The sequence below is a fragment of the Pygocentrus nattereri genome, chromosome 17, assembly GCF_015220715.1.
Source record: "Pygocentrus nattereri isolate fPygNat1 chromosome 17, fPygNat1.pri, whole genome shotgun sequence".
In the NCBI taxonomy this organism is placed as follows: Eukaryota; Metazoa; Chordata; class Actinopteri; order Characiformes; family Serrasalmidae; genus Pygocentrus; species Pygocentrus nattereri.
The window spans coordinates 19,521,403-19,545,030 of NC_051227.1; the positions used below are offsets into that span (position 1 = coordinate 19,521,403).

General features: G+C 39.8%; 2 protein-coding genes across 2 annotated transcripts; both read right to left on the minus strand.

Moving 5' to 3' along the window:
• Nucleotides 1-7,457: 7,457 nt before the first annotated feature.
• On the minus strand, nucleotides 7,458-11,820 carry mgat1a (alpha-1,3-mannosyl-glycoprotein 2-beta-N-acetylglucosaminyltransferase a). Its single transcript, XM_017707184.2, has 3 exons — nucleotides 11,613-11,820; nucleotides 9,293-10,270; nucleotides 7,458-8,834 (listed from the first exon to the last, which is right to left on the minus strand). Exons 2-3 carry the CDS (start codon nucleotides 9,953-9,955, stop codon nucleotides 8,136-8,138), a joined length of 1,362 nt encoding a protein of 453 aa, XP_017562673.2. The 5' UTR covers nucleotides 9,956-10,270; nucleotides 11,613-11,820; the 3' UTR covers nucleotides 7,458-8,135.
• Nucleotides 11,821-19,987: 8,167 nt separating this feature from the next.
• On the minus strand, nucleotides 19,988-23,274 carry LOC108432971. The gene is made up of 3 exons (XM_017707168.1): nucleotides 22,863-23,274; nucleotides 21,898-22,710; nucleotides 19,988-20,679 (listed from the first exon to the last, which is right to left on the minus strand). Exons 2-3 carry the CDS (start codon nucleotides 22,555-22,557, stop codon nucleotides 20,593-20,595), a joined length of 747 nt encoding a protein of 248 aa, XP_017562657.1. The 5' UTR covers nucleotides 22,558-22,710; nucleotides 22,863-23,274; the 3' UTR covers nucleotides 19,988-20,592.
• Between the last annotated feature and the right edge of the window lie 354 nt (nucleotides 23,275-23,628).

Consider the following 23,628-nt stretch of genomic DNA (forward strand, 5'->3'; position numbering starts at 1 on the left):
TAACTAAACTAAAATACGCAGTTTATGCCAGTTAACGTTGAGTGGTCGCAGTTAGTGGGCGCAACCGCATGAGCACATTCGTTTAGGCTATTCTTAATCTGCCCTCATCCTCAGCCTTTAACGGCTAATGTTGGTCTCGTAGGCTAACGTTACTAACTAGCTAGCTGACTTGTTACCCGACCAAACATTTTTCTCTGAGGACAATTTTTAACGACATGACGTTACTTCGTACACCATCCGCGCAATAAAGGCGCCATTAAGTCATAAAAACGTGTCTTTAAAACGCCAAGTCGCTAGCCAGCTAGCTAACTCCGCTAAAGAACAGAAGGCAGCGGAAGGTAAACAGAAACAGCTCCATGAGCGACTTCGGCTTCTGTAGAGTCGTTACGCAGGTCACACGTCACCGGAGCGGCGCTGCGAGCGACACGCCCCGTTTTGAGAGAAAACGGTGGCTGGGTCTCAAATGGCTCTTATGTTCCTACATAGTGCACTTCATCGCCCAGGACACAGCGGCTTCTGCACCCGAATAGCGTTACAAACGTTAGACAGGGAGTCGAACCGCCGAATAAAAATAGCTGTTAAATTACAGATAATGCACTTTTTAGGTGCAGAAGCCAGTATGTTATGTGCACTACGTAGGGAGTACGGATCCATTTGAGACTAAGCCATTCCCACCCAACAACTTTCCTCTGCAGAAAATAACACGGGCCTGGTTTTCGTGGAAAGCCCATTTAGCTTTTCTCCAGTTTTTTCGATGTCAATACTAATTAATTATTGTCATGTAAAACATATCGAAGTCCTCTCTAGCATTAATTATGTTTTAGATTAGATTAGATTAGATTAGATTAGATTAGATTAGATTAGATTAGATTCAACTTTATTGTCACTGTGCAAAGTACAGGTACAGAGCCAATGAAATGAAGCTAGTATCTAACCAGAAGTGCAAAATACAGTATTATTTACATATAAAGTGCAGAAGGATGGTAGAGTGGCTAAAATGGTATGCAAGTATAAATATAATATACATATATACAGAGAGAGTGGTGAGCGTACAGATGTAGGTAGTATACTCTGGGAGAGCAGCATATATAAAATATAAGCATGTTGAGTAAACTTATACAGTAACTGCCTGTGCAAACATGAATAATGCAGTAATAGACTGTGCAAATATGAATAGTGGATACCAGGACATAAAGTACAATGACAGTGCATTGAGTGCAAAGATGCAGTTAAAGTGGCAGTGAGGAGTTCAGCAGGATCACAGCCTCAGGGAAGGAGCTCTTCCTCTCCCTGCTGGTGCAGAGGCTTCTATCCTGCCTGCAGATGAGAGGAGGGTAAAAATTATGGCTAGGATGGGAAACGTCCTAGATGATGTTCCTCGTCCTGCCCAGGCAGCGCTTATGGTAAATGTTCTTAATGGAGGAGGACTGGGTACCCGTGATGCGTTTGGGCAGTTTTCACCACCCACTGGAGCACATTGCTGTACCACACTGAGATGCAATTCAGTTATCACAATTAAAAATGCATGGCTGTTCCAAATTCATTAAGGGTAGTTTACTAGTATGAATTTGACTTAACATGTGATATAACATTTTACATTTAACAATTTAACACAAGTCTTATTAAATTCTAAGTATTTGGTGTGTGAACTGAATTTTTACATGTAACACTTCACTAAGAAGAAATCACACACACACACACACACACACACACACACACATACGTTTTCTAAGCCGCTTCCCCCTCAGGGCTGCGGGGATGGGGGGGGGGGAGGGGGGGGGGGGGGTTGCTGGAGCCCATCCCAGCAGTCATTGGGCAGAAGGCAGGATACACCCTGGACAGGTTGCCTGTCCATTAAAGGGCAGACAGACATACACATTTAATAAGAAATCAGTTAAACATTTCACCACGTCAAAATATAATTTTAACTATTGAAAACTGAAGTACCACATGTTAAAATTAAATCTTTACTAGTATCAAGTGGTCCTCCTTTGAAATGAACTGAGAAAAGTAATCAGTTTTTACTAATGATATGTGAATTAATTGATTACTGACATTGTATACAAAGCCTGCTGGATACATTTTCACATCAGAATTTTTTATGTCAAACTTTATCCACAGATTGTTTCTCCATCCCCTCATGCTCTGTGAGTCCCCATATCTGATTCAGTCTCTGTGTACTGCATCATTTCATAAGTGCTTTTACTGGGCCTTCGTGTGACTTGTTCTCATTAGGAGAAGAAAGAAAGCGTGGACCTTTGTGAATAAATGTGGGAACACAAATATCGCAGCAGTTGCAAAAAGAGATTTGTGGGGGTGGCATTATGAATATTTCTGGTCATTTGTAGTACTCAAAACTGACCTAGTTATAGGGATTCACACTCAGGGTTGCACTTGGCTTATATATCTATAGCTGTTTGTGATTATTATGGCTCAGTGTCTGAAAGTTCCTTTCTTTGGTTCTTTTCTATTTAAGATATAGTGTGTCTATAATGCTGTACTACTAATTCTCTATCCCTCTCCTCTCTAAAAGTCAACCACTCTCACCCTTCTTGAGGCACCACAGTAAAGGATATCAGTGTCAGCAAAGCAGATTAAGAAAGCAGATAACATCATGTTCTAATGTGGTTATGGCAAGATGTAGATTTGATATAAGCTGTACATGCTGTCTCTGATGAACAGCAAGGCCAGGTCGTCTGCTGAGCCTGAGTGCTAGACCAAAACTCTGTGAGTTTGTTTCCATTCTTCAGATGCGCAGTGGGAAACAATGGAAGTGCAGAGGCAGAGGACCAAAGGTCCCATATTCCCCCCCCCCCCCCCCCCCCCCCCCCCAGTAAAGGATATCAGTGTCAGCAAAGCAGATTAAGAAAGCAGATAACATCATGTTCTAATGTGGTTATGGCAAGATGTAGATTTGATATAAGCTGTACATGCTGTCTCTGATGAACAGCAAGGCCAGGTCGTCTGCTGAGCCTGAGTGCTAGACCAAAACTCTGTGAGTTTGTTTCCATTCTTCAGATGCGCAGTGGGAAACAATGGAAGTGCAGAGGCAGAGGACCAAAGGTCCCATATCCCCCCCCCCCCCCCCCCCACCCCCAACACACACACATTTTTGTTATATTTTTAGGGTGGCACGGTGGCGCGGTGCGTAGCCTCCACAGCAAGAAAGGCCTGGGTTTGATTCCCCAGGCTGGTGACCAGGGTCCGTTCTGTGTGGAGTTCTCCCCGTGTCCAAGTGAGTTTCCTCCCACAGTCCAAAGACATGCAGCCAGGCCAGACATGCTAAACTGCCCCTAGGTGTGAATGAATGCCTATGTCTGTTTGTTCACCCTGCAATGGACTGGCGACCTGTCCAGGGTGTATCCTGCCTTCCACCTGATGACAGCTGGGATAGGCTCCAGCATCCCAACCCCCATGACCCTGAGGGAGAAGCGGCTTAGAAAATGTGTGTGTTTTATTTTTTCCCCTGTATGTTATATTGCACAAATAAGCAGTATTAGTGTAATCCCTGTAGAGTATGTATATTTATTATCACTTACTTTCACAAAAAAACATTATTTGATCAGGGAACCCTGAATTTGAATACGACTATGTTTAATTCTGTCTATTTTTTATCAAACATTGTACATAATAATCATCATAAACCATGAACTGTTCTTGCTGGACAATTTTTTTTTGCATTTCAATAATGATGAAATTGTAAGATCTTTTGTAATCCATACAGTCCCTGACAAAAGTCTTGTTGCTTATCCAAGTTGTACAACCCCAATTCCAATGAAGTTCGGACATTGTGTAAAACATAAATAAAAACAGAAAACGATGATTTCCAAATCCTTTACAACCTATATTCAATTGAATACACTACAAAGACAAGATATTTAATGTTCAAATGGATAAACTATTGTTTTTTGCAAATATTCACTCATTTTGAATTTGATGCCTGCAACACGTTACAAAAAGAAGTTGGGACAGGGGCATGTTTACCACTGTGTTACATCACCTTTCCTTTTAACAACACTCAATAAGCGTTTGGGAACTGAGGACGCTAATTCTTGAAGCTTTGTAGGTGGAATTCTTTCCCATTCTTGCTTGATGTACAACTTCAGTCGCTCAACAGCCCGGGGTCTCCGTTGTCGTATTTTGCGCTTCATAATACGCCACACATTTTCAATGTGAGACAGGTCTGGACTGCAGGCAGGCCAGTCTAGTACCAGCACTCTTTTACTACGAAGCCACGCTGTTGTAACACGTGCAGAATGTGGCTTGCCATTGTCTTGCTGAAATAAGCAGGACGTCCCTGAAAAAGACGTTGCTTGGATGGCAGCATATGTTGTTTTTATTTATGGTTTACACAACATCCCAACTTCATTGGAATTGGGGTTGTAGTAACAACAAATAATAACTTGACTTGTCACTGATCAATTGAAATCAGAAATGGCTTATATGAAAGGCAAAGCCCTCTAGATTATGCTTACTATACTAAAAGAAAGTTTTGTATCATTCATTGAGTTTTATCATTTAATTAGAACAGAAAGGCCAGATTTTGCTTGGACATTATTTTTGTATGCGACAAGACTTATGTTGACTTTATTTTGAATACACAAACATGCTACAATAACATCAGAACAAAGTCATGGTACCTTAAAAAAAATAATATTGTGTATGATTTCCATGAGTTTGGAGGACTGCATCCATACGTCTTGGCAGTGACTCAAATAACTTTTTGATGAAGTCATCTGGAATGGCAAAGAAAGCAGTCTTGCAGGACTCCCAGAGTTCATGAAGATTTTTTGGTTTCATCTTCCAAGCCTCCTCCTTCATCTTACCTCAATAATGGTCATGTCTGGTGACTGGGCTGGCCAATCCTGGAGCACCTTGATCTTTGCTTTCAGGAACTTTGATGTGGATGCTGAAGTATGAGAAGGAGCGCCACCCTGTTGCAGAATTTGCCCTCTCTTGTGGTTTGGAATGTAATGGGCAGCAAGAATGCCTTGATACTTCAGGCTGTTGTTGTTACCATCCACTCTGCAGAGCTTTCGGACACCCCCATACTGGATGTAACCCCAAACCATGATTTTTCCTCCACCAAACTTCTGGGTGAATCTTGGATCTATGTGGGTTCCAACAGGTCTTCTGCAGTATTTGCAGCGATTGGGATGCAGTTCAATGGATGATTCATCAGAAAAATCAACCTTCTGCCACTTTTCCACTGTCCATCCTTTCTGCAAGCTGTGGGCCTTGGCAAATGTGACACAGTTTTTTTTGTTGTCTTCTGTTTAATGCTGGTTTCAGAGCACTAATTCAGCCATGAAGACCATGGCGTGAAAGAATTCAACAAACTTTTCTGGTGACTAGTTCTCATGTAGCTCCGATGCAGTTGAAAAAGGGCTGGCCTTAGACTGTCAAAGCAGCAAACGGTCTTCTCGACCAGTTGTCTTAAGGGGTCTGTCTGAGCTGGGCTTGTCATGAACGTCACCAGTTTCTTGAAATCTTTTTCTTATCCTCTCCACTTGACATTTGGACACGTTAAAGATGTCCACCACCTCAGCAGCAGACTTGGTCTTCAAGGTCTTGATGATCAGCACTTTGGTTTGTAGTTGAATCTTTGGCATGTTGCAGGTCAGGTTGCACTTCACATGAAAGTCTGTTGTGCTGGGGTTCTTTTTATACACACCTGGGAATGTGTTAGTTACATTATTTGTCCCATATAAAGACACAGCAAGACTTTTGTCCTTGCAAAAACAGATCTTATGGGCTTTACCAAGCTGTGGACATCAGGACCATTTTTGAGTTACATTTTGCACCCCATTATTAATGTGAAAGCCCTTGACATTAAAGTCAACCATTTATTGTAACAATTGATTTATTACAAATAAAGTTATATACCATTATTATTACCATAAATTACTATGTCCTTATGCAACAAGACTTCTGTCAGGGCCTGTATATTCATTCTTTTAGTTTACAATCAAAAAATGCTAAAAAGACTTGCTGAAATGGCCTGAACAGTCTTAATACATTTTAGATGTCATGAAAAACAATTGTATTATGTTTGAAGCAGACTGGAATCTTGTCATTGGTATCATGTGTCTTCAATAATGATCTCTTATTTAGCCAGTTTAAATAGAATAGTGCACTCACTGAGAGCTGTCTAATAGCCAAGCATGATCAACGTAAAGTCTACAAGACCATATTCATCTTCTCACTTCAAAGTCACCACAGGGATAACCCAGGGGTAACCATTTAAGTGTTTCTAATCGCTCAAGCGAACGTTAGAACAAAATTTCAACATGGATGCAATTCAGTTAGAATTTACTTTCAGCGATACCAATTAATGTTTTATCAATTTCATGATAATGAGATTTTTTTCTTTCAATCATCGTACTTCAAATAAAGATTCGATTTTTGTTCATATTTTAAATGAAAGATCAAACGGATAAGCAATAAAGAAAAGAGCTCCGTTTTCCCGTGACCAGTGGTGCCAGTATTATCAGGATGTTTAAGGTCCTTGGGACAGTAGCATCCCTGGACATGGTTGCTAGAGGACAACGCCATGGTCAGCAAGAAATTATATACACAAGTGTGCTTTATTTAAACATGTACAGTAGCGGTTACAAATATTGGTAAACATGAGCAAAACAGGCTGTAAAAACATTCTTTATTGCTAAACTTTTTGATATTTCTTTCAAAAAATTTCTAAAAATTTAAAGCAATTTAAAATACAGTGATTGAAAGAAAATTCCTAGATCTTATCATGAAATATGTTTTTTTTTCTCAGTGTTTCTCAGGCTTGTTTACAAATGCTGAGCTGCCACATTAATGCAGGTTACACTACAGAAGTTATGGCAAAAAACTGCAACTTGATCATTTTTTCTTGCTGCTGTTGCTTTTTCACCACAAAGTTTTAGTGTCATGTATTAGGGTTTCAAAGGCTGGCGTATCAATTTAAGCGAATTAAGTGTATAATCAAATATAGCTACTGTTAATTCACTACCATAAATGTATAATTTACAGCCCCCCCCCCACCTTTTTTTCACAAATTCCTGCAAAAATGTCAGAATTCCAAGAAATATCTTCAAAAGTAAACTGGGAAATCTAAAGACATGCATGTCTAACAAGCCAGCCTGCCTCATTCTTCCTTCTCTCTACACCCACCTTCATCAGCCAAGCCTTTCCAGCCAAAGACCTCCTTATATTTACTCTTGTAAAAAAGTTTGTTACCCTCGACACTCTACACCATTATGACTTCCACTTTTGAGTTTCATTTCCTTTCAGTTTCTTTTCCAACATGGTCACGTCTAGATTGCTTAACAAGGCAATGGATCAACCATCAGAAAATGGCTTTGTGATAATAGTGCTCTTAAAAGACCAGTACACTTAAAAACAAGAATAGAGTAACATTTTGTTGCTGTACTAGAATTCATACAGGTCCATGTTTTTATTGCACAGAGGCAGAGTTAAAGATTGCAAAACTTTTTTTTATTCTTTCTTCCACATATTAAATCTCCAAATTGCAGTATTATAGTGACAATTTGTCAATGAACAGGTCTTTCCAAATGCATTGAAAAGCTACAGAAGGTGTCTGAAACAACATAACAACCATCACCACTTAACGTGAACTTTAGAACTTCACATAGAATTAAAAAAAAAAAAAAAAACTAAAAAAGTCTGAAGGCACTTAAAGCAGTATTTAGATGAGAGGTGAATACAATTTTCTATATCTTATACACAACATCTGCATTAAGTTCTGATCATATCATGGTAATATACATAACTGATCAGTATAAATTACATTTATGGTGGCAGCTTGGTGTAATAATTCCAACATATATATCCAACACTGAATGAATATATATATATAAATCTTTTCTCTTAAAAATGTTAACATTGACCTGAGGCATGAAAGTCAACTAATCTACACTACCTTCTTTGGTATCATGTCTGTGCCAACCCTGGAAATACCAAATTTATCTTTTTTTCCATCATAAAGTCCATTATTAGGCCTACTTCTTTCTTCTGAAGCACCTGTGGCATGTTCTGCACGATGCAAAGTACAGTAAAGCACAGTATGACTTATCTGTGCTGACGACATGAACAACATTTACCCCCCCTCCAAGAGACAGGCACAGCCTTCCTCAACTCCAGCTTGGATCGTACCGGTTCCAACCAACAGGTGGTGCTATGTAGATTCGTCTTCCTCGCGAAAAGAAGCTGACAACACCTCTATAACCTGCTCGCGGCACTCCAGACTTCAAGTCATCCATGACCCCAAGGTTGCGCGCTAGGGCTTTAAAACTTTCAGGACTGGAGTACTGCACCCGAAACGGGCCTGGTCCAGATAACTTCCCGCTTTTCAGGTCTTCCATGGCCACGATGGGAGCACTGTAAACCTCCTTCTCAAAATCTTCATCGTATTTTTTTTTCTCTAAATAAGACAGATCTAGTTTTGTAAAAGGCACAAATTCTGTATTGAGTTTAATAAAGCGGAGATACTTGTCATAGAACTGACCCAAACTCACACCCTTACGACCAAAGGTTAAAGTTCTAGATACTTCAGGACGAATGCAAGATCGGTCTTTGCGTTGGTCAGGATGTCGCATCCAGTCATCCCAAAATGATGCTGGCCATTTTGGTTCAAGCTCGAGCCACAGTTCCTTCAGGAGCATCCATCCAAGGCCTGGGAAAAAATCTGTCCTATATAAGAGGGTTGATTTACCAGGGTCAACGAATCCTTCCCTGCCATTGTCATTCCAAGCAGATGCACACCACAGAGTCGGATCAGATTTCAATATGGGGTAGAGGGCTGTGAAGTACTCAAAGAAGTCAGGAGCCACCTATAAGAACCAGAGAGAAATATCAACCAAAGATACCAGGCAACATACTTTAAATAAACATTATGGAAACCAAATAATGAAAGAGTCACAACATTCTGGCTGTTAAAACTTAATGTGACTCTTACATTGTACAATCACATCTAAATAGATGACATTTTTCATAGTTAATCACAGACAACAGGAGATAGACCTCAGAAATAAACTGCTGCTGTCAGATTAAAACCTTGTACCCCCCGAAAATGTTCTTAACTTTCAATGGAAGTAAATGGAGAGTTTTTTTTTTTACACAAGTAATTTGAACAATTTCTGTTCATCATGAAATCTGGACACAACATAAAGAACAGCTGCCTTTTTCAAACTAGGTCAAAAAGTTAAAACGGAGATACAAAGTTTTGTCCTCACAACAGTGAAACACATGACGTACCAATTTTACTAAAATGAAATAAATGAGAAAATACCTCCAAATCGTCCTCCACAACGATGACCGAGGAATACGAGAAGGAGTTGAACACCTGGTTGAGAGCCCAGTGGTAATGTCTTGAGATTTTGTAGTACCCCTGGAACTTCCTATGTGCTACAGGCACTGAAATATCTGACAAATCAGGTTGTTTGATGTGGGTCAGCTGACTGCCATAGGAGGCAATCACACTAGCTGTCTCCGAGTGTCCACAATCCTGGCTCACAATGATGGGGTAGCTTTCAGCTGATGGGCGATGTTCAAGGAGTTTGTCCAAGCAGCGCTTCACTGTCACCCTGTTACATGCTATGACCAAAATGGGAATGATCACAGGGGCTGGCTCCAAAACATTCGATTTACTCTTCACAGCCGTGTTACCATTTTTGCGTTCTTGCCACAGTGACTTGTGCAACTGGATCTTATGAAGAATGTCGTTCTGTGATTTGAGTTCAGTTTCAAATGCATTAATTACCCTCATTAATTCCTGGATAATATTGCCTTTTTCTTTGCCTCGTTGGCCCTCCTCATATCCAGGCTCCCCCTGCATACCCTTACCCTCCTGGCCAATGGGAGAGCGTCTCAAGAGGACAAATATGAGAACGGCATTCCAAGCTACAAACAAGAAAGCACCACAAACAATGAGGGAACTTCTCTTGCAGAGCATGGCCAAAGATCAGGGCTTCAGGACAGCATAAGCAGACGAGACAGTAGACAGGATGTAGGGGACGAAGAAGGAGTAGGGGATGCTTTCACTAAACAAAGCTCAGGCATACGTCAGGTAGATGAATATCATCATACGGTCACATGCTTGGCTACATGAATGCCTAAAATGTATTACAGAAGTCATTTGGGGCAGTGTGATGTTAAAGTCAGGAGGCAACTAAGAACATTTTCCTTATTCCAGAATAAGGTCATAAATGCTTCCTTTCTTTTAGCTCCACCCCAAATCCCATGGTCACAGGGGAAACGTCAGCGTTAACTGTGAAAAATGAGAAACCATAAAAGATGGTTAGGCATAATTAAGCATGCATCGTCATCATTAATGAAGGATTGCACTGCTCTGTGATGTGTTTAGTGTTGTGTTATATGTCATTATATACAGTACGGTGTGTGTGCCTGTACCGTGACTGTATTTAGAACATTCTATTCTGCCTATTTTTTGTTTATCCCTACATGGTCACATCTGTCACACCCATCACTTCTCATGTATAGGCTGGGAATAATCTTGGCATCAGTCCAGCTGAAAAAACTGCACCAGTTCGTCGTTTTATGTGCCAGCTTGGTGTCTGGCACCTGCACTCAGGAAATAAACTTCAGTTCCTCACACGTATGGATAGCTCCCTGGTTTGGATTCTGATTTGTTACAGATCTAAACAATGGTGTTTGAGATATCTTATACCCACTAAATGAAAAGGAAAAGAACCACATGAAGAACGTATTCCCCGACATCTTAAGAAACGCCTTTATACACGTTGTTTGGAATCACTGAGATCATAACCCAAGAGCTTAAAATGTGGTTGAAAAGTCTTGAGTCAGTATTTGAAATTTACTTCAGGAATAAATAAAAACATGAAACGGGTGGATGCGCTGACGGCTTTAACTACATACTTAAAAAAAGAGGTGGGCCTCCAAGGGTTCTTTAGTAAAGGCAATGGTTCTGTTCAGAACTGTGAGTTCTATATGGAACCATTTCTTGCTCTTTCCATGGTAAAATCATTCGTCAGACTGAGGGAGAATGTGCTGCATATGAGTCTATAGAGAACATTTCTGAAAATGGTTCTATGTAGCACTGAAAAGGGTTCTTCTCATGTTAGAAGCTTGACATTGCTACAACAGCAGAGCAGGTTTTTGGTGATATACAGAACCATTTTCAGGAATATTCTATTCAACACGTTCTCCATCAATCTGAAGAACCATTTAAGCATGAAATGGTGATTTATGGAACTCGTGGTTCTACTCTTTTTTAGTAAAGAACCATGTTTTTATGGGGTTTTTTTAACACTAGGTCTACATTTTTACCAATGGAGTGTAAGATGGTTACCTTTAGCCGTGAATAAGTCATTTTCTGTTAAAAAAATGATCAATTCACAACCGTAATAACAGCTAAACGGGGCATGTTAGATCGCTGCTCAGGCTCTGGTCCAGGATGAAGGCTGGAAGCGTCAGGGTTTCAGTTAATCTAACCTGTAGATCACGCGGCACTACAACATCTGGGATCGTTTTAACTGCTAAAGGGTTCGTGTCTCCCCAGTAGGAACAGCTGGCCGTCGCTAGAAACAAAGGAAATCAGGTGAATGTGGCTGTGAAGAACCGTCACTTACACGAGGAGCGTCCAAATCGGTCTGTGTACTTTTCATACGCGTCCATGTCCTTCTCCCTCTAACTGCTCCGAGTAAAACAGGTCTGCTGGTTCAGGTGCGCCGAGACTCAGGAGTAGTACTGAAGTCCAAACAGTCCTCATTAATCCCTTCACAGGCGACTTTCGACCTCACATTTTCTCACACGTCGCCCTCAAACAGCCTTCGCTCAAGAATGCCAAAGAGTAGTTTACTTCCGGATGACGTTTTATTTAGGAAGTCCCGCCTCTTTCGAAGTAAAAAGTAGAAGCCCCGCCATGAAATCCAGTCCAGCAGTTTTCTAACCCACTAACACTGAACACAACGACACACAGTCTGATTATACAGTCTCATTAAACACTACAACAGCTTTATAACCCCCTAACACTGAAAACAACAACACACAGTCTGATTAAACAGTCTCATTAAACACTACAACAGCTTTATAACCCACTAACACTGAAAACAACAACACACAGTCTGATTAAACAGTCTCATTAAACACTACAACAGCTTTATAACCCACTAACACTGAAAACAAACACACACAGTCTGATTAAACAGTCTCATTAAACACTACAACAGCTTTCTAACCCACTAACACTGAAAACAACAACACACAGTCTGATTAAACAGTCTCATTAAACACTACAACAGCTTTCTAACCCACTAACACTGAAAACAACAACACACAGTCTGATTAAACAGTCTCATTAAACACTACAACAGCTTTATAACCCACTAACACTGAAAACAACAACACACAGTCTGATTATACAGTCTCATTAAACACTACAACAGCTTTATAACCCCCTAACACTGAAAACAACGACACACACAGTCTGATTATACAGTCTCATTAAACACTACAACAGCTTTATAACCCACTAACACTGAACACAACGACACACACAGTCTGATTATACAGTCTCATTAAACACTACAACAGCTTTATAACCCACTAACACTGAAAACAAACACACACAGTCTGATTATAGTCTCATTAAACACTACAACAGCTTTATAATCCACTAAAACTGAAAACAACAACACACAGTTTGATTATACAGTCTCATTAAACACTACAACAGCTTTATAACCCCCTAACACTGAAAACAACAACACACAGTTTGATTATACAGTCTCATTAAACACTACAACAGCTTTCTAACCCACTAACACTGAAAACAACGACACACAGTCTGATTAAACAGTCTCATTAAACACTACAACAGCTTTCTAACCCACTAACACTGAAAACAACAACACACAGTCTGATTAAACAGTCTCATTAAAAACTACAACAGCTTTATAACCCACTAACACTGAAAACAACAACACAGTCTGATTATACAGTCTCATTAAACACTACAACAGCTTTATAACCCACTAACACTGAAAACAACCACACACAGTCTGATTAAACAGTCTCATTAAACACTACAACAGCTTTATAACCCACTAACACTGAAAACAACGACACACAGTCTGATTATACAGTCTCATTAAACACTACAACAGCTTTATAACCCACTAACACTGAACACAACGACACACAGTCTGATTATACAGTCTCATTAAACACTACAACAGCTTTATAACCCACTAACACTGAAAACAACAACACACAGTCTGATTAAACAGTCTCATTAAACACTACCACAGCTTTCTAACCCCCTAACACTAAAAACAACGACACACAGTCTCATTAAACACTACAACAGCTTTATAACCCCCTAACACTGAAAACAACGACACACAGTCTGATTAAACAGCCTCATTAATCACTACAACAGCTTTATAACCCCCTAACACTGAAAACAACGACACACAGTCTGATTAAACAGTCTCATTAAACACTACAACAGCTTTATAACCCACTAACACTGAAAACAACGACACACAGTCTGATTAAATAGTCTCATTAAACACTACAACAGCTTTATAACCCCCTAACACTGAAAACGACGCCCAGTCTGATTAAACAGTCTCATTAAACACTACAACAGCTTTATAATCCCCTAACACTGAAAACAATGACACACAGTCTGATTAAACAGTCTCAATAAACAATACAACAGCTTTGCAACCCCCTAACACTGAAAACAACAACACACAGTCTGATTAAACAGTCTCATTAAACACTACAACAGCTTTGTAACCTCCTAACACTGACAACAATGACACACAGTCTGATTAAACAGTCTCATTAAACACTACAACAGCTTTATAACCCACTAACACTGAACACAACCACACACAGTCTGATTAAACAGTCTCATTAAACACTACAACAGCTTTATAACCCACTAACACTGAAAACAACAACAACACAGTCTGATTATACAGTCTCATTAAACTCTACAACAGCTTTATAACCCACTAACACTGAAAACAACGACACACAGTCTGATTATACAGTCTCATTAAACACTACAACAGCTTTATAACCCACTAACACTGAAAACAACGACACACATTCTGATTATACAGTCTCATTAAACACTACAACAGCTTTATAACCCCCTAACACTGAAAACAACGACACACACAGTCTGATTATACAGTCTCATTAAACACTACAACAGCTTTATAACCCACTAACACTGAACACAACGACACACACAGTCTGATTATACAGTCTCATTAAACACTACAACAGCTTTATAACCCCCTAACACTGAAAACAACAACACACAGTTTGATTATACAGTCTCATTAAACACTACAACAGCTTTATAACCCACTAACACTGAAAACAACAACACACAGTCTGATTATACAGTCTCATTAAACACTACAACAGCTTTATAACCCACTAACACTGAAAACAAACACACACATTCTGATTATAGTCTCATTAAACACTACAACAGCTTTATAACCCCCTAACACTGAAAACAACGACACACAGTCTGATTAAACAGTCTCATTAAACACTACAACAGCTTTATAACCCACTAACACTGAAAACAACGACACACAGTCTGATTAAACAGTCTCATTAAACACTACAACAGCTTTATAACCCCCTAACACTGAAAACGACGCCCAGTCTGATTAAACAGTCTCATTAAACACTACAACAGCTTTATAATCCCCTAACACTGAAAACAATGACACACAGTCTGATTAAACAGTCTCAATAAACACTACAACAGCTTTATAACCCACTAACACTGAAAACAACGACACACAGTCTGATTAAACAGTCTCATTAAACACTACAACAGCTTTATAACCCCCTAACACTGAAAACGACGCCCAGTCTGATTAAACAGTCTCATTAAACACTACAACAGCTTTATAATCCCCTAACACTGAAAACAACGACACACAGTCTGATTAAACAGTCTCATTAAACACTACAACAGCTTTATAACCCACTAACACTGAAAACAACGACACACAGTCTGATTAAACAGTCTCATTAAACACTACAACAGCTTTATAACCCCCTAACACTGAAAACGACGCCCAGTCTGATTAAACAGTCTCATTAAACACTACAACAGCTTTATAATCCCCTAACACTGAAAACAATGACACACAGTCTGATTAAACAGTCTCATTAAACACTACCACAGCTTTCTAACCCCCTAACACTAAAAACAACGACACACAGTCTCATTAAACACTACAACAGCTTTATAACCCCCTAACACTGAAAACAACGACACACAGTCTGATTAAACAGCCTCATTAATCACTACAACAGCTTTATAACCCCCTAACACTGAAAACAACGACACACAGTCTGATTAAACAGTCTCATTAAACACTACAACAGCTTTATAACCCACTAACACTGAAAACAACGACACACAGTCTGATTAAATAGTCTCATTAAACACTACAACAGCTTTATAACCCCCTAACACTGAAAACGACGCCCAGTCTGATTAAACAGTCTCATTAAACACTACAACAGCTTTATAATCCCCTAACACTGAAAACAATGACACACAGTCTGATTAAACAGTCTCAATAAACAATACAACAGCTTTGCAACCCCCTAACACTGAAAACAACAACACACAGTCTGATTAAACAGTCTCATTAAACACTACAACAGCTTTGTAACCTCCTAACACTGACAACAATGACACACAGTCTGATTAAACAGTCTCATTAAACACTACAACAGCTTTATAACCCACTAACACTGAACACAACCACACACAGTCTGATTAAACAGTCTCATTAAACACTACAACAGCTTTATAACCCACTAACACTGAAAACAACAACAACACAGTCTGATTATACAGTCTCATTAAACTCTACAACAGCTTTATAACCCACTAACACTGAACAAAACAACACACAGTCTGATTATACAGTCTCATTAATCACTACAACAGCTTTATAACCCCCTAACACTGAAAACAACGACACACAGTCTGATTATACAGTCTCATTAAACACTACAACAGCTTTATAACCCACTAACACTGAAAACAACGACACACATTCTGATTATACAGTCTCATTAAACACTACAACAGCTTTATAACCCCCTAACACTGAAAACAACGACACACACAGTCTGATTATACAGTCTCATTAAACACTACAACAGCTTTATAACCCACTAACACTGAACACAACGACACACACAGTCTGATTATACAGTCTCATTAAACACTACAACAGCTTTATAACCCCCTAACACTGAAAACAACAACACACAGTTTGATTATACAGTCTCATTAAACACTACAACAGCTTTATAACCCACTAACACTGAAAACAACAACACACAGTCTGATTATACAGTCTCATTAAACACTACAACAGCTTTATAACCCACTAACACTGAAAACAAACACACACAGTCTGATTATAGTCTCATTAAACACTACAACAGCTTTATAACCCCCTAACACTGAAAACAACGACACACAGTCTGATTAAACAGTCTCATTAAACACTACAACAGCTTTATAACCCACTAACACTGAAAACAACGACACACAGTCTGATTAAACAGTCTCATTAAACACTACAACAGCTTTATAACCCCCTAACACTGAAAACGACGCCCAGTCTGATTAAACAGTCTCATTAAACACTACAACAGCTTTATAATCCCCTAACACTGAAAACAATGACACACAGTCTGATTAAACAGTCTCAATAAACACTACAACAGCTTTATAACCCACTAACACTGAAAACAACGACACACAGTCTGATTAAACAGTCTCATTAAACACTACAACAGCTTTATAACCCCCTAACACTGAAAACGACGCCCAGTCTGATTAAACAGTCTCATTAAACACTACAACAGCTTTATAATCCCCTAACACTGAAAACAATGACACACAGTCTGATTAAACAGTCTCAATAAACACTACAACAGCTTTGCAACCCCCTAACACTGAAAACAACAACACACAGTCTGATTAAACAGTCTCATTAAACACTACAACAGCTTTGTAACCTCCTAACACTGACAACAATGACACACAGTCTGATTAAACAGTCTCATTAAACACTACAACAGCTTTATAACCCACTAACACTGAACACAACCACACACAGTCTGATTAAACAGTCTCATTAAACACTACAACAGCTTTATAACCCACTAACACTGAAAACAACAACAACACAGTCTGATTATACAGTCTCATTAAACTCTACAACAGCTTTATAACCCACTAACACTGAACAAAACAACACACAGTCTGATTATACAGTCTCATTAATCACTACAACAGCTTTATAACCCCCTAACACTGAAAACAACGACACACAGTCTGATTATACAGTCTCATTAAACACTACAACAGCTTTATAACCCACTAACACTGAAAACAAACACACACAGTCTGATTATAGTCTCATTAAACACTACAACAGCTTTATAATCCACTAACACTGAAAACAACAACACACAGTTTGATTATACAGTCTCATTAAACACTACAACAGCTTTATAACCCCCTAACACTGAAAACAACAACACACAGTTTGATTATACAGTCTCATTAAACACTACAACAGCTTTATAACCCACTAACACTGAAAACAACAACACACAGTTTGATTATACAGTCTCATTAAACACTACAACAGCTTTATAACCCACTAACACTGAAAACAACAACACACAGTTTGATTATACAGTCTCATTAAACACTACAACAGCTTTATAACCCACTAACACTGAAAACAACAATGCATGGTCTGATTAAACAGTCTCATTAAACACAACATTAGCTTTATTAAAGACAGAGCGGGGTCAGTGGATGCTGAGGCCCATAGCGTACAGAGGTCACCAACTTTCTGTCATCAATCACTACAGACCTCCAAACTTCATGTGGCCTTCAGATTAGCTCAAGAACAGCGTAGAGAGCTTCATGGAATGGGTTTCCATGGCCAAACAGCTGCATCCAAGCTTTACATCAACAAGCGCAATGCAAAGTGTCGAATGCAGTGGTGTAAAGCGCCGCCACTGGACTCTAGAGCAGTGGAGACGTGTTCTCTGGAGTGAGGAATCACACTTCTCCATCTGGCAATCCGATGGACGAATCTGTGTTTTGCAGTTACCAGGAGAACGGTATTTGTCTGACTGCATTGTGCCAATTGTAAAGTTTGGTGGAGGGGCAATTAGAGATTTTGGACAATTTCATGCTCTCAACTTTGTGATCACAGTTTTATGTTATTCCCATAAACACTCTCCTAACCCTTGTGTATATATATATACATATACATACACATACATATACACACACACACACAGATTTTATATATATATATATATATATATATATATATGTGTACACCATATTTCAAAGAAAAAACAATACTGCTTGTTAAGTAACTTTTTTTTTCTTTTTAAAAAGGCATACTCTGAAGAAGGTCTCAAGATTAGCTCAGTTATTCTGAGTTTTAGTGACCTTTTTGAAGGATGACTGAACTGAACAGTCCCCTTAGTAGTGCACGTCATTAAGTGGTAAGTTTAGCTTTGGTATTATACTGGACTTGTGCATGTGCTCTGTGGTAAGTTACATACCTATCATTAATTGAAAATAACATAGATAATCACTTTAAAGTCAAATTTTCAAGACTTTGCTATTGGGATGTGGTGAATTGTTGGTTTATGTCATGAAAGGACAGTGGGATGAGGAGCAGCAGTGGAGTGCAGCAAGCAAAGCAAAGAGTCAAACCAACATTGAGAATTTTGTATTTATTTTATTTTATTCATTTCAATAATTTAGTTTTTTTCATGAAACATTAACAGAAGTATTACATGAGCAAAACTGCCAACTAGTAGCAATGAGAAACACACACACACACATTATCTAAACCGCTTACCCTTCTGGGTTGCAGGGGGAGCTGACCAGGACAGGTCGCCGGTCCATCACAGGGCCAGTGAGAAACAGTGGGAATTACATAGAAAAATAAAGTTTTTTCCCCCCAAGAACTTTTCAAAATATATTCTCAATGTAATACAAATGTATCCAGCTCATCCCTTCTTTTTACAAAGCAAGAAAAGACTATAAAGATATCTAAACCTTTTTTGCAATTTTCACTGTCCAAAATGTCTTTAATATACATTTAAGAAATAAATATTTTTTTAAATATTAAGGAGAAAAAAGTCAAGACAAGACCCTGAAGACCAAGAAAAGTCTCTCATAGAATCGCTCTTAGACTGGTCAGCTATGCATAGCAAAACCCCTACATCACTGCCAAGGACCTCCAGACGTTTTGGCTGGGACAGGAGAAATGATGCACCAGCCCACTGTGCAGGCTGTTGTATAATCTGCATGGACCTGTGATCATCACAAAAGTCAACATCTGAAGCATGCAAAACAATGTTTAGATCATCCAGAAGCATTTTGAAAGCAAGTGCTGTGGTCTGACAAAACAAAGATTGAACTTGTTGGCTATAACCTCCAATGTTGGAGATGAGCTCAGACCTGGTTTTTAATACAGTTAAAATACTACCTCTCAAAAGTGCAATCACTTAAATGTTATAGTATATAATAAAAACAAAAATACAAAGTTATTGTAATGTAATGCAATGCTCACAAAAACGAAAGAAGAGATTATTAATCGTGGGAATGGATTAAGAAAGCGTGGCCACCAATAAATGAAAATGTGTGTTCACATTGCAGTGTTTCCTCCAAATTAACTAATGAATATTGTAGATATGTGAAGTTGCACAGTACTAGCATCATATTAGAATCGTATACATATATAGACGTATACATATTAGTATACATGTACCCTCAACAACATTGAAAATAAGCTTTTCTGACTTTTGCTGTTTCCAACACATTGTGTCAGCAGGTGGCAGTTTATCTGTGTAGAGATAAAATCAAGACTGGTTGGAGTTACAAACGCTCAGTTCAGTTAAGTTTATTTAGTCTGTTAAAACAACAGATTCACTTTAAATTTCACTTCATAGTTTTAAACAAGTTTGATTTTAAATAAGCAGCATTAGTATGGGAATACATTCTGACACAACCTGTGACACAGGCTAACAGTATTCATGTAATCAAAGTATCATCACTTAAACAAAGGCATGTATACGCTTAACAAATAAAGGTCACAAGTGCAACAAGTAGATTTGCTTTAAAGTTATAAACATGAACAAATGAATATTAATTAAATAGTGGATATAATGAGAGCATAGTAGGTGCATCGGAGGTTTACATCCCATGTTGATATTTTGTCAAACTTTGTGGTGAGCAATAAGCCAGGGGCAGAATTTGCGTTTCTTTAAAGCTTCTGTCGTGCAGGGGCGCTCTTGCAGCTTTGGTAATTTGAGCAGTCTACATTCTTAGGAACATGTCCCAGGTGATGCAACACAGCCTGGTCTTGGCTTCGCTGATTGTGGACTACCTTTTAGTCAGAAAATGAGTTTGAGTCAGTAATGGAAGACATGTTTTACATTTCTGACATTTTTAAACCACGTATAATAACGCATTCAGCAGCAGTGGCCATTTCAGGTTCCAGGTTTCAGGCCTTTCTTGGTTTTATCCTTCGTTCCATGATCAGAAGAACACTTGATGCATCCAGTCAACTTATTAGCCTGAAAAAAAAAGAAAAAAAAAGTGTTTGTCTCACAATCTCTTTCACTCAGAAACTGTAACAGTAAGTTAAGGCTACCGAGCCTATGAGCTTCACCGCCTTATCTCTGATTAATGCATTCATTGCGACTTGACAAGACTAGTTTGAAAGTGTCCATATCATAGAAAACCAAACTTTCCGAACTTTCCCCATTCAATAGAAGAACCCAATGCAGTGTGTTAACATTGTTACCGAGTCTGTAAATGGAAACTAATCTGCAAAAACATTTACACATATCCACTCATATCCTACTCAGCCTTTAGCAGTTCAGCCTATTAACACTGTACACTCTTAAAAAAGATGGTTCTTCAAGGGTTCATTGGACAAGGGAATGGTTCTGTATTTCATGCTTAAATGGTGCTTTGCATGGAGAAACTGTTCTTCAGTATGATGGAGAATGTCTTGTATATGGTTCCTTATGGAACCTTTGTGAAAATGGTTATAAATAGCACTAAAACGGGTTCTTCTTTTGTTACAAGCTTGACACCATACAAATAGCAGAACCCTTTCAGTGCTATATAGAACCATTTTCAAAAAGGTTCTATAACAATCCATATACAACATATTCTCCATCAGGCTGATGAACCCTTTCTCCTTGTAAAGCACCATTTAGGTATGAAGTACAGAACTCATGGTTCTAAAAGAGCACTCGAAGAACCATCTTTTTCCAGAATGTAGCTACAATTGTTTCAGTGTGGACTGTTTTCTGAACCACGTGCAACACAGGGCAGCCAAGGGGGACAAAGATCATCTCCATATATCAGTCTTAAAAGTGCAGTATCCTTTGTAATCCTAACGTAAAGAGAGGCTGGAAAATGGTCATGTAAAGTGGATTAAGACTATTTCTAAAATTAAACAAAATGTAGTCATAAGTGGACTTGAGGGGGAAAAAATACAAGAAACAAGTTAGACAGGGACCCTTTAAAACCCTGCCAGAAAAAAACTGCATACACCAGCAGGCCTGGTCACAAGCAAAACCAGAATATGTTGTTTAGGACGCTGGTATGCTGGTCAACCAGCATGACCAAGCTGGGTGACTCCCTGAACCACCATCAGACCAGCTGAAGACCAGCATAAACCAGGACAGAGCAGCTTAGACAAGCATGGACTTCGTGCTGTGTTGTTTCAGTAGGAATGACCAGGACGTGGCCTAGACATAAACAGTGATAAGTTCACTTACGTCCACAGGACACTTCCTCCTGACTGCTCCAAGTCTGGTTCGCACAAGTTCAGAAACAAACGCGGTGAGCTGCAGCAGGGTGGTCTTTAACATGAGATAGATCTGGTGGTGGTCGTGGTGGGAAACGGCTTGGCTCACTGAGCTCACTGTGTGGTCCGTCTTACAACCCACACACAGCACGTTCCCTGTCTCAGAAAGGAAGGTAACCCTCACTGAGAGAGTGTCACCCAGCCGAAGACAACCGAGGACTTGACCCCAACGACTCGCTGACTCTGAAGCGTCCGCCTCCGGCATCCTGGACTCGTGCGCTACGCGTGTAGCTGTCCTGCCTGTTTCTGAGCTGGTACAACTCGTAGCCTTACTCAGCCCAGAGTCCCTGCGTGTGGGGAGGTTACACGGCTGCTTTATCTGCCTCTTTCTCTCTCTAAGTTTGGCAGACTCCAACCGGACTGAAACAGACGGGACTAGGGGAAAATCCACCGGCGCTTCCGGCAAAACAGAACCCCACCGAGAGCTGCCCCTCTTCGGCTCCTCGGGAGTTTCGGCTCTGGGAACAGAGGGCATCGCTCCGTAGCTCAGTCCGAGGCGGTAAGCAGAAGCTGGAGGTGTTTTACACCGGAGAACAGCCGACAGCGCTGAGGCAGACGGAGTTGAGGCCATCGCTGGCTTTATCACTCCTCCGTAGACAGTGAAGCCCAGCTCTTTAGATAACGTTATGAAGTAAAGTCCCCGAGCCACATGTGACTAGACACTTTCACCGTACAGGCCCAGATTTGCGTCAGACTAGAGGGTCCTGGTTAGCACTGCTTTAACCTGGACCGGGAGGGAGGGAGGGTGAGGATTAAATAGCCCTGCAGAGGCGGGTAGAGTAACTTAAAACCATACACCAGTCATAACACTGAATATGCACCCCAAACTCTATACAAGAGGGGAGGGATTCATAATATTTAAAAATAAATACTGACCTTGACATTTTAGTTGTGACTTTCATTCGCCAAGTACAGACACTGGAGCCTGGAGGAGTCACCTGCTGAAGAAACCAGCACAGACCTGCATGAATTCTATGCTGGTCTAAGCTGGTTTGTGCTGGTTTAGCTGGTCACCTGGCAAAGTCTTCAAAGCCTTGACCTCGAGATCAAAAGTTCTCAGAGCTCCAAAGTGCCACCAGCTTAGGTCAGTCAGCTCACGCTCTCAGAATAAGGGGCCTGTCCGGCACCGTTCTTGCATTCAAAGTGCAAACATTCACTTTTCCAGAGGAAAGGGGTCTGTTTCTGTAAAGTAACATCTTTACGTCCTCTACAGGGAACAGACCTCATGGTGACATTACTTTGCACATTTTGCCGCTCATTTTTGCCAAGTTGAACATATTGGGGGGAAAAAAAACATTAAAAATGTTCCATAAATTTTGGAAATAAATCCTATAAAAATAAATCCTACCTCCTATATCCTATAACAATAAATCCTACCTCCACCCCCCCCCCCCCCACCCCAATATGTTAAATCCAGCAAATAAACTCTCTCACACACACACACACACACGCACGCACACACACACACTTTCTAAGCCACTTCTGCCTCAGGGTCGTGGCGGGGTGCTGGAGCCTGTCCCAGCGGTCATTGAGCGGAAGGCAGAATACACCCTGGACAGGTCGCCAGTCCATCGCAGGGAGCAAATAAACAGTATTTGTGCATTAAAATGTTCAGAAGTGTGTCCTCTGTAGATGGTGTGTT

Bases quoted from the DNA above. Each gene is read 5' to 3' on its own strand.
- mgat1a (XM_017707184.2), bottom strand. From the start codon at position 9,955: ATGCTCTGCAAGAGAAGTTCCCTCATTGTTTGTGGTGCTTTCTTGTTT. The intron at 8,835-9,292 runs GTATTTTCTCAT...TGGTTCTTATAG, and splicing joins TTGTGGAGGACGATTTGGAG to GTGGCTCCTGACTTCTTTGA.
- LOC108432971 (XM_017707168.1), bottom strand. From the start codon at position 22,557: ATGGCCTCAACTCCGTCTGCCTCAGCGCTGTCGGCTGTTCTCCGGTGT. The intron at 20,680-21,897 runs GTAAGTGAACTT...TTTTTTTTTCAG, and splicing joins GGAGGAAGTGTCCTGTGGAC to GCTAATAAGTTGACTGGATG.